The following is an 11,705-nucleotide window of genomic DNA, read 5'->3' as shown; positions in this document are numbered from 1 at the left end:
TACGCCCTCCAGTAGGCTGAAGCTAAACAGGATTTGTCAGAAGCAGGAGCAGGTATCAAGACAGGCTTTGTCAACAGCAGAAGCTGATGCTGGAGTGGTACTGGTCAGACCCATTACTCTTTACAGTCAGCTCCTGTCAGTATAATGCCTTTGAAATAGCCAGTCTCCAAATTAATATTTTCCAGTGAGCTGGCCCTTGAGAGTCAAAGAAACAAACAAATTAATCTGGAAGAATGAGCCTGCCTGAGACACTGATAAATCTGTTATGACAATTTAAGGCTTATTAAACACTAAGAAACAGTATTTCCCTAGCCTCTGGGTCAAATTCAAGTTTTAAGTTTAACAGAGGAAATCAACATTTTAAAAAATGTCACATGGACAACTTTTTTTTTTGTATTCTGCTTTTCACAGGAAATTCATAAACTTAACTCAAAATTATAATGCATTTAGTGAAATTTTATCCAAATATCAGAATATTTTGAGATATGGGGACATAACTGAAATGGCATAACAAACACAATGTTAAAATTAAAGAAACAAGTAGGTCCTAGATCTTCTCATATATTACCATTTAAGTGTTCTTGAACATCAGCACTGGCTTGCCTTTATGAACTCTGGTAGAGGCACACACTATCTTTGCTCTGACTGCACAGAGATAAAAGGTAGGATATCTAAAGCCTATTGCCAAGGAAATAACTCAGGCTAGATAAAAGGAGTGCTTTGCAGAACAGAAAAGCTAAACAGTACTATTGATTATCATGATGTATGCTACAGGAAAAGAAGGTGGAAGCACAGGGGCTGCCTACACACAGACTTTCCTCTCAGAAGCAGCCACAGTTTCAGCAGAGGGTTTTTTTTCAGTTTATGCTGCTAGAGAAGGTTTCCTCTGAGCTGAAAGGATTTTGCAGGGGGCAACGGTACAACAGCTTGACCTGCTATACTCAGGAGGGTTCCTTGGCCCAAAAACCTTTTGAATTTGCTTCTTCAAGTAAAAAAATAACTCCCACTGTGAATATTCATAGAAAGAAACAGAGTGACACAGATATATATGAAAAACCCTACACTTCCCACTGCCACAGCCCAAAGAACTCATCAGGTGGAAAAGAGTTATACAATATCTTATCCTTTATACTCCACAATCCTCCTATTTCTTACTGTCAAAGCACATTATGTGGCCTAAGTAATCGTCTGATGGGACAAAAATCCTTAGTAACAGGATGTTACTCCACGTTGCCTTATTGGTTGGTCTCTGTCACAGTAAACCATATTTTCATGCAATAAGATGAAAGGCCATTAATTTTCTAGTACTAAAAGACATGTGCTCAATGTACTTGCTGCCTCTGTGTGACAGCGAATGGCACCAGGCAGATTTGGATTTATCTCAATACTCAAAAGATGAGTTGACTAACAAACTTGAAGGCCCTTCAAACACCCCCCTGCTAAGAGGGAGTCAGGGTGTTGGTCTCCAGAACCTGACAGGCACTGACATGTTGAGAAATCCCATGCTGAAAAGCAATCAGTGCCCCTCAAAATTAGCATTGACCTGCATGGACAACCAGGAAGCCAAAAAGACTCATTCTTTTTAGTCACACTAGTTTTTTAGACTCATTATTCATTCAAAAGATTGTGACCTAATATCCACTGTTAGAGGTAGGGACTTTAGACAGAATGGCTCATAAGAGGGATAGTCTTATGGCCGAGACTCAGGAGGAAACCTCGTTCCTGCTCGGGTGGGCAAATCCAACTCATTCATTTACACGTGCACTGGTTCAGGAAAAAAGCAAACTGGCATTTTTTTTGTCACTGCCACCAAATGCTCCTGTCAGTGCTGAAAATTAAAAATGTCAGAAATGCCGTAGGTGACCAAGAGCTGTGGAGAGGATATTTTACAATGCCATCTTTCCCAGCAGCCGTAGGAAGGATCTCTCTGCGCTAGCACACCGTGCGTCACCCAGCACACACCTACAGTTCACAGGCACGAGCTGACAAACACCCACACGAGCTAACTTTAAACCAACTGCTTGAGCACAACAGCCAAGGCACCACAAAGTGTTGTGGGGCTGAACTCCAAGGATATTTTTCCCTGCCCTAGCCAGCAGGTAGGCTTCCCAGCCACAGCTCACTGTCACCATGGTGATGTTTCCAGCCCGCCCCAAAACAGCCAGTTTAAGGCTAATTTGGATAAGCCTGCACTAGCTGCAGACATTTTAGTGACTGCAGCACAGACATACTTGTAGCAATGAAGGGCTTTCAGAAGGATTTCAAAATAGCCAGGTAATCTTTATTTTAAATGTATGCTGACACTATTCCCACTGATGGAAGGAGGACAGGTGCAGGGGGAGTACAGGGGTGGGCAACTTTCTTGAGTAAGGCAAAATGCAAGGGAGTGCTGCAAGCAGCCCAGATTGCTGTGACTGATCTGATACAATGGCACAGACAAAACCACAATGATGAGGAATTTATGTCCTCAAATTTTTCTTTATATTCTACTGTTTTCTTAGGGGTAGCACTTTGTAGGAAATTAATTCATTTCCTTATCTTTTGGGCACCACAGATGAGCTTAATTTTCCTAGTTTTTTATTAATTCCTTTTAGTAATATAAAAAGAAGGTAACTTATTTATATACAAAGCAAATTTCTAGACACAAATTAAACAGTTGACACAAACAAAACCATTATTCAATTTATCTGTACCTGAATTTCTTTCCACATTACCTTCTCTAATCCCAGAATCAGTACATGAAAGCATCAAGTAACAGTGTCCTCCTCTCATTCCCTTATCTGCTACACACCTCATTTGTACTCACTGCAGCACTACAGTATCTCAATAGCCTGAAAAATCACCTGACACTGCATATATTCAGGTTGCACTCCCTTGGAAATAAATAACTCCATGCTACCTATTCTGTAAACACCCCCATTGCAATCCCCCAGTAACCATAAGGATAACCTGCTTTAATTGAAGCAGAGATCATGGTCTGCATTATAACTGTATTATAAGGTCTGTTAAGAGATTCCCTTAACAGCTATAACAGACTGCTTAAGTAAGGTATTGTCTCTCTTCAGAGTAAAATATTTTTAAATAAAGATTACTTGCAAGTGCATTTCCTTTAAAACATTATACAGTCAGATCAATCACTGTGGTTGTGCCCATTGACACTAACCCAGAAGGCAGTGTTACTGCTTTCTCTTTAAGGGTCTTCCTTTACCCTGTTAACAAGTCCAAATAATTCTGAAGACTTTTAGAATGAAAGCTGCTTGGCAGAGTTTCCAAGTGGTCAATCTTCTCTACACTGCACTTACAAAAATAAAATCCTTTCCTCAAAAGAGCAACAGCTCACATGCACCATCTCAGCTAGAATTAGGGGAAGAAAAGAGGAGGTGCCATTATACACTGAAGAGCTGCTCCTAAAATCGAGTGTCAAACATGAACTGTGTGCTACAGGGAACTAACGCGTAGCAGCTGACACACTTCTCAGATTGCATCCTTACTTATTGCCTACCTTAAATTTGTAGATGCAGTTCAGAAATGGATTAAATCATCTCCATGGAAATTCCTGATGCAGTGTTTGAAAGTGTTCTAAAATCCTGAAAAAATGTAGAAAGATATCTAAAGGGTGATGACAGTACAAAAGAACAGAATTAGCTACTTGAAGACTACCCCTCGATGCCTAAGAACCAAGAAAATACCAAGGTTTATCTTAAAGGTAGAACAAATATTTGTAATTCTCCTACTAGTTAACTGCAGAACTTGAAGCAAATGTCAGCTGATACACAGATGGGCTCTCCTACAAAGCCAGATTTTGCTGTCATTTGGTTTGTTTAGACATCAGGACTAGTAATCGAGTTCCTAAGCTGCACTTCATGAACCTCACTTTGCTACTACTTGAATGTCCTCATTTCTATACTTTGAAATTTTAACTGCATGGAAAATTTTTACACCTGCACATTGATTTTGTGCCCATATATTTTTAATTTAATAATTCTTTTTTCTTTCATATTATAATTAGCAATTAGGATCCTATTTTGCCTATAGAGTTTTATATTTGCACCTTATTCTGGAAATCAGTCAACAGGCTTAATTTTACAACTAGAGGGTGCTGGTGGACCACAATGTGAGATGGTGTGCAAAACTCATGATGACCTTTAGCAGAAAGAAGAAAAATAAAAGAAATCAATTATTACTGCTCAGTAGGACAAGCTAATATATTCCAGGGTAATACAAATATTGCAATATTATCTAGTGTAAGTAAAAAGAAAATTAATACTTTATAGCTGATGCTTGGTTTCACTTTAAATTTAGTTTCATATTTGCTGTTAAACTTCGCTTCTGGCCTTAGTTTTTGTGCTGTAATGAACAAAAAAACCTTTATCTGAACAATATGCATTCCTTTTGCTTCCCTTTGTGTGAGTTGGAAAGCAATTACAGTGTATTATTGATAAAGTGTTTTATGATAAAACACAAAAGCCATCAAGTAAGCAGGAAAGCAAGAAGGAACAAAGATTAATTTAACAATAAAATCTATAATTGAGATTTTACAGATAGAATGTGGACATTAATTACAGATAAATCATTTAATAAGAGTTCTAACAAGAAAGTTATCTTCCAAAATTCATATAATTTCCAACACAAGGTAATTATTTTTTTGCCTTCCAGTACTGTAAGAAAAAATACAAGTATGAGAATAAATAATGTCTATAAATATACCATTCTGTATATATAAAAGTTCCCCCTCCCATCCTTCCTCTCTTTCATTTATCCTTATTGCTTCTTAGAGTCTCTGACAATTCTGCAATTACCTTCAACTAACAGAAATACTAAAACTTTGAACTAGACCTTAAAGATATCATTTCCCTCAGCCCCCATTCCACATAGCTCAGTAACATCTGGGATTTGCCTTCCATTTCTTCAGATCAGAAAGAAACCCAAAACCTGAGACCCCCATGAGACAGTGGCAGGCAGCTGGTGCAGTGTGTGTGACCATACTATGAAGAGCAGATCTCTTCAACCCAAGCACGAGTCGCTGCAGCCAGCCTGCTGATCACAAAGTGGCAGTGGCTTCAAAAAGCTCTGGGTGGGCAGGTTCACCAGATGTCCAGTGGGGCCAGTGTGCCATGCCATTCCTCTTCTTACATTCCCACTTCTGGACTTTTATTTGTGCAGGATCGCTGTATGTGGACAACATTCACCTTGTGGGCAGCACCCAAGTGATCCTTGTGGCCTGCATTAGCTCAGCACATCCTGGACATGCCAGAAATGTAGCACAATAAGTGGGATTGTTTGTTTCCACACTATGGAAGTTTCATGTATTTAAACCAGTCCCTTCCTAGCCTGTGAGGGGCCAACAGTCCAGATTTCCTTTTATGAATTGTCTTTTTTTCATACTGTAACTAGCTGTGGTGCCCCACCTCCCCAGCAGGGACGTGTGTGGCACGCTCTCATGGGCTGAGGCCAAGTCCTTGCTCTCAGGAAACACACTCTACTCACATGCTGACCTGCATGAGCTTTCTTTTGGCCACATTTCTTTTCATGACTTGCCCTCATGAGGGGATGTACCCTGGCATTCACAGGAGAGCCAAGGCCCTGCCCTATGCACACCAAGGAGCTGACGTTAAGGCAGTCTCCATGCCATAGAACTTCCTCTGGAAAATGGAAAGCAGTCACCTGTCAGAACTATTTCATGCAAAGGACCTCATTCTCCAAAATGTAGCAGCCAGATCAATGAGTTGGTGAGGGCAGCCATTAATTAACACACAGGCACACCAGGGCTCATGAGAGTCTCAGCCCCTTAGACCTTTGGACACGTTTTCACTCCTACAGGGGCCTATGTGCTAGCTAGCACGCAAACAAGAAAAGGTACCATCATTGGTGAAAATGGGATTTTGTCTTGATAATTGGTTTGTTTAAAATGAAAGCTTTCAAAGGGATAAACAAAACAAATCAAGTAAGACGTGTCCAATGCAACAACAACAAAAAACTTGTAACTTACATACTGCAGGCTTGCCAGATGCTACAGATGCTGAGCCAGAGGACAAACTAATGTAAAAATGTATAACAAACTTGATACTGAACTGCATCTTGTGATGCCTCTCCAAAACTCCTGGTACCTTTAGTCTAGAAAGTGGCTTGTTTGTTTTTTATATACTGTATCTAGTTTGTGCCTAAAGAAACAGCAGTTAAAATTTGCCCCAATGTTTTCTTGCCAGCATATTCTAACACACTTAACTGTGCCTGCTTCATGGACACAGCTGTTGAGGTTTTTTTCCTAAATGAGCTGATTTTACAAAATTAGTAGTTCTCTGATCTTTATTTCTCCACATAGACAAGATCTGCTTACTTGATGCTGCCTTCACTGACAAAGCCTAAATAATAGTAATAATTACACCTTAGCTTTTTCTTCAACAGTGCCAGCTGAAATTATACATGAACAAGATGTTTGGTGGGTGTTTCTTTTTCCTCTGGAAACCAGCAGAAAAGCTGTTAAATACTACAAATACTAGAATACTGATTTTAATAATACTCAACGTGCACATCAGTTTCATTGTCAGAAACACTTTAAATTTCTGTATGTTACTAATAACTGAAGAGCGTTATTCAGCTTTATAATGTAGTAGGCATCGTCCTTCATATATATTCCTAAAGCAGGATGTATGCTGTACATTTATATACAAAGTTGGTCAGAGCACAGACATTGCAGTGTCATGCTTTCATTCAAATTTCAGATGCCATATGTTCAGTACAATCGCACGGCATCGAGATGCAACATATTGCTTTGCAAATGCAAATAATTTCACACAGTGGCCTTCATGACTGGGAAGGGATAATGAAATGGGCTATATTTTACACATATGAAAAAAATAAATAAAAGATTTATCATAAATATATGGACCAGTATATGACGTTGAAGAACAAGAAGCAAAAAGGAAACAGTGCTCTTGCATAAAGATCGATTCTCTTTGCTGCTGATGGAATGACAGGCTTGGGAGGAGGAGGCTTCTTGTTGTTCTTGGCTTGAGATTTCCCGAGCCCATTGTTGACTTCAATGGGCTTCCCATAACAGTCATAATTTGATAATTCAAAATCCCTTGGCAAGCTTCCAACGATGCTGAAATCATTGGATCTCAGATCAGATTTCGAAGTGCAAACTTTTTTGCATCTGGTCTCACCAACCTATGAAATAAAGAGTGAGGGGAATCATGATCGACTCACCACAACTCATTAGCAAACTTCATGCAGCTGCTAAAGAACACTGCAAACAAACATACAGAAAATTACTTGTTGATAGAGATACATTACATCAGACTAATTTGTGGAATGGTTATGTTATAAAGTACTTAAGGATGATCAGTCAATCATATCAACTAATCCAAACATTCATAATTGTGTAATTTTTCATGCACAAGGTGCCTCATGCTCTGCAATCTGCTATAGTTAGACTCAGTCATTTTAAGATGATAGAAGGGGAGAGAATATTTTTGCGGGGAGTATTTTTGGATATTGATTCTGTGCTGATGAACCTGCAGACCTGATACTATTCAATACTTGCATTTATTTAAGCTCTGAAACCCATAGTCAGAATTAGCCCCAAAATTCAATGTTTAATGCAATTAATTTCAGTTTTTTATGGTTCTAAAGAGTTATCAGGTCAGGATTGTATGCCTCATCCTAGGGTGACCATCTTGCATTGTACCTGTGGAGTTTAGTGCCTCTATAAAAACAGGGAACACAGACGTAACACTGTTCTCAGCACTGAAGAAGTGTGAACTGGGAAATCTAAATCCAACTACAGAATTCCAGTGTTTCCTATAGCTCCTTTAGTGCTCTTGGGGGTCAAGCAATAATTTTTTTCTGTGGGGAAAAAAGGTTCCTATATTCCCTTCCTTGGATTTTATAAAAATTTTATTTCAGATTCAACATATCTCAAGGAGAACCAACCCCACACTGTTCAGGGAGCTTGAAGTGATTTAGAGACTACTTGCAAGGCACTGTGCTTTGTGACTTGGATAAACCTCTCCCAAACTTTCACTTCAGTTGGACTACTCAGGAAAGCAGAGAGAAGAATACAGACTATAAATCTGTTCACATATATAGCCTCAGCATTAGTTGAAAAACTGCTAGTTTTCAGGCTATACCCATGGGCAACTGACATAAATGTATATTTCAAAAGCTGCCTATCCCTTTTACCCATTAGTCTGTCTCTCCTCCACAAAGACCTCAGGTATTTTACCCTCAGCTCTCTCCACCCTTGGGTTTTCTGCAGTTTTTGGCTGATAGTTTGGGATATTTGCATAGTCATACTTTGTAACTACTAAAAAAAATATTATTATTATTATTATTATTATTATTATTATTATGTCATAAAATACAGTACCAGGTTTATGGAAGAATGAAAAATATTCTGAATGATATTATTAGCTTCTTCTATGATGATGACAACTTATCCTGCATAGAAAGAACTGAAGTAGTCAGGAAGAGATTTAAACTTTGATTGGGGCTTTTATTCCCATTATTGACAAAACTGATTCTTGTGCAAGGTGGGAAAGAAGCATGGCATTATTTCTTCTGAGAAACGTGGATTCAACTTCCCAAATTTTCCAGAGATCTCCTTCTCATGAAAGTAATACATTTTGAAATTGATGCATTTAACAGAGGTGCAGGTTTGTCCTGGCTCCAGCCAGGAGAGGGTTAATTTTTGCAGTAGCCAGGAGGAGGCATGGCCAGGGCACAGAGGTTATTCTATATCACCTCATGTCATTGCCAGGGCAGGGGAAAGGGATTCTCTTCTGGCACAAAGACTTTTCTTCTGGTTGACAAAACATGCATAGGGAGCCATCCGGTATTGCCTATTGTCAGGGAATTTTTCTGTGTGAATTATTTATTTTCCTACACCATTTGTTGTTAATATTATTGCTGTTAACTGCTCATTTTCTTATCTCATTGCCATTTTCAGTAAATTTTTCTTATCTCAAACCATGTTCTTTACCTTTTGTGCCTCCACTTGGAGCAAGGAGATGCAGCAGTGCATGGTTTTAGTGGGAGTACTAAATTGGAGAATACCATTTCTAAACCATCACAAAGTCAAGATTCCAGGTCATAAAAAAGAGAAACAAGACAGGTGTTCCCTGATGGCAGGACAAAACTATACATACAAATCTCTTGTAACTGTCTCCCAGTCCTCAAGGACCTGACTGCCTAAGACAGTGTTCATTACTGCAATAGCAGGGGCAAGCTGTCTAGTAAGGTGGTGACTAAGACACAGATAAACTTGATTATATGACCCTGGGTGACAGGATGCTATCATTCACCAATCTGAGACATTCCTTCCAATCAGATCATATCCAATGACACAGGTAATGAAGATATAAAGCGGACCCTTGTGCAATGAAAAATGAGCTTGCAGGAGTGGGGTGCGTGTTAACTGAAGAGTCATAGAAATAGAAGATTTTTTCCATGGTCAAACCTAGCAAGATTTAGTAAGACCACTACAAGGACTAGAATCATGTATGAAATTATAGGCCTCCTTTTGGATTTGAAAACTTGTAGTCCATTCCTCACACTACCAGTAACACGTAAAAATTCAGTGACACTAATTGTAGCCTAAATTCTCTCATTTACAGCAGAGAATATTCCTGTTCCAACTGCAGTATCTAGAGTGCTCCCCTAAAGGCTGTTACAAGTCGGTTCTCATTCCCATTCAGGACTGAGAGTGGATTCTAGGTCACCTCTGCCTTATAAGCAGAGAACTGTTCACAGCATGTTCACACAGAGCTTTGCTTAGTTCAGTGTCAGCTGGAGTACTGATTTATCAGGGTGACACAGTTTTCATTGTATGAGCAATCTGGCCCAAATTTTTCTTTAATAAGTATATGTTACTTTTGAAAATAATTTCATCTCTTTCTTTGGCTTTACAAATCTGACATTCTTCTACTTACTGCACTCAGCTGCTGCATAAACACATTTTTAAATTTTTTCTCATATATCTCTTCACCTCTCCAATGTTTCTGTTGTTTTAATCTAAATTCACTCCAGCTGACCTACAGCTTCCTCTAAACAATGTTAGATAATATAAAGTATATATGATTATCTTCTTTTTATTAATTTTGCCTTGGTTTGTGCTAGAAGTGTAACAATAATCCTAGCAATGTCTCTGCTCCTCCTCACTTTCCAAATTTACTGCACAAAGAATTTACCAAAGGCTACAGGAACTTTTTCTGTGCAAAAAATATTGTAGGGCTTGATTTTAGAGTACTATACTGAAGATGTGTAAAGAAAAGTAAAATGTTAAAAGTTATATCCTTTTGACTTCATCCTGACACAGAAAATATTTGATGTCACTTGCCTTATCCTGCCCAGCATCAGCCAGACCCAACCCACAGGAAGCTTCCACCAGATTTATGGCTTTTCCCCAGCTGTTTGGGAAGGGAAGGCTTCTGGGATAGTGTAGGGACACCCTGCATTCCTAGGGAGCTGGGCAGTGACTCCTTGTCTCTCTGACATGGATTTGGGGGGGGGCTAGGGAGACCACAGGGGAAGGTGACAGCACTTGGGGCTTGGCCCAAAACACAGACCTAGTTCCCTGTTTCTTCCAGGACTGGACCACCTTGTCTACGTTTGGTAGGATGGACAGACCACCTGTTTTTTCATGAACAGCTCAGAAGTACCAAAAAATGCCTCCTAGAATCCATAAGGCCCCTTGTGATATCCTCTCTCACCTTTTAAATAATTCAGGCTGACTGGTGCTCGTTGCCAAGCTCAACACCTGCTGCTGCTCCAGAGCTGCAGCACGTGTGCCTCTGCAGAATGCCTTTGGTTGCAGAATTAGGGGAATAATGTGAGAAGAAAATGAGGAAAGAGATGAAAGAATAAGTGCTGCCCATGCATGCAGACTGGCAGGGAGGAGCAACTAACTCCCCAATTCTGCCTCTGCTGCTTCTGGTGCTCCTCCTCACTTTCCACATTTACTGCCCAAACTAGTTACACTAGATTTTCCTTTAAAAACATCCAGGATGGAGAATTTTTTCCATGACTTTGTTCCTCAGAAACATATGTACCTTATTTCTAATCTGAATTTATTTGGCTTCAATGTTCAGACACGAGGCATGACTATAGTTAGTCTGATTAACTGCTGGTACAGAGATGGTAACAAATCCAACCTTGATTTTGCATAATTTAGATGATGTAACCAGGCTGACACATGAAGCCAAGAAAAATGTTCTTAAAGAGTTTCTTACCTTCATATCATTACCTCTGTCAACCTAATTGATAATACTTAAAAAGTTATATTCAGTTTGATTAAATCAATAAACAGACAGATTAATTTCACTGAGCCATTTATTAGTTAACATGGGGCTAAATGATGAGTAATATTAAAGATAATTAATACTTACAAACAATAATTATTAGTCAGAGTCCTGTAAGCTATGCAATATTCTCCACTGATTAATGTCAGGCTTATAATTATTCATGTTATGCCACTTAGCTTTAAAAGTTCTGGCACAAAGTTAGCTTCTTGCTGTATTTTGAAACCTTCCCAGATTTAAATGATTTATTAAAAAATCGACATTAATGTTCCACAGCACTCACAGACCAGCTCTGTAAAAAAATTCTAAATGCAACTTAGGCTGAAATCTTGATTGTAAAATGTCTAACTTTAATAGACACTGTTTAATATTCTCATCAGCTACTGTGAATGAGAGCTATTTCAT

General features: G+C 39.0%; 1 protein-coding gene across 2 annotated transcripts in view; it reads right to left on the bottom strand.

The window, feature by feature from the left end:
* Nucleotides 1-4,503: 4,503 nt before the first annotated feature.
* Nucleotides 4,504-11,705, bottom strand: part of GLRB (glycine receptor beta) — a 46,419-nt gene continuing 39,217 nt past the window's right edge. For both annotated transcript variants that reach the window (XM_071431954.1, XM_071431953.1), the window contains exon 10: nt 4,504-7,170. In XM_071431954.1, the coding sequence (XP_071288055.1) occupies nt 6,874-7,170 (297 nt within the window). In that variant the 3' untranslated portion in view covers nt 4,504-6,873. The remainder of the gene's footprint in view (nt 7,171-11,705) is intronic.

This window comes from Agelaius tricolor, unplaced genomic scaffold (genome assembly GCF_023055355.1).
Source record: "Agelaius tricolor isolate 1412-34295 unplaced genomic scaffold, bAgeTri1.0.p SCAF_8, whole genome shotgun sequence".
Taxonomy (NCBI): Eukaryota; Metazoa; Chordata; class Aves; order Passeriformes; family Icteridae; genus Agelaius; species Agelaius tricolor.
Note: the sequence above shows the minus strand (reverse complement) of the source record. Positions and strands in the feature narration are given on the sequence as shown.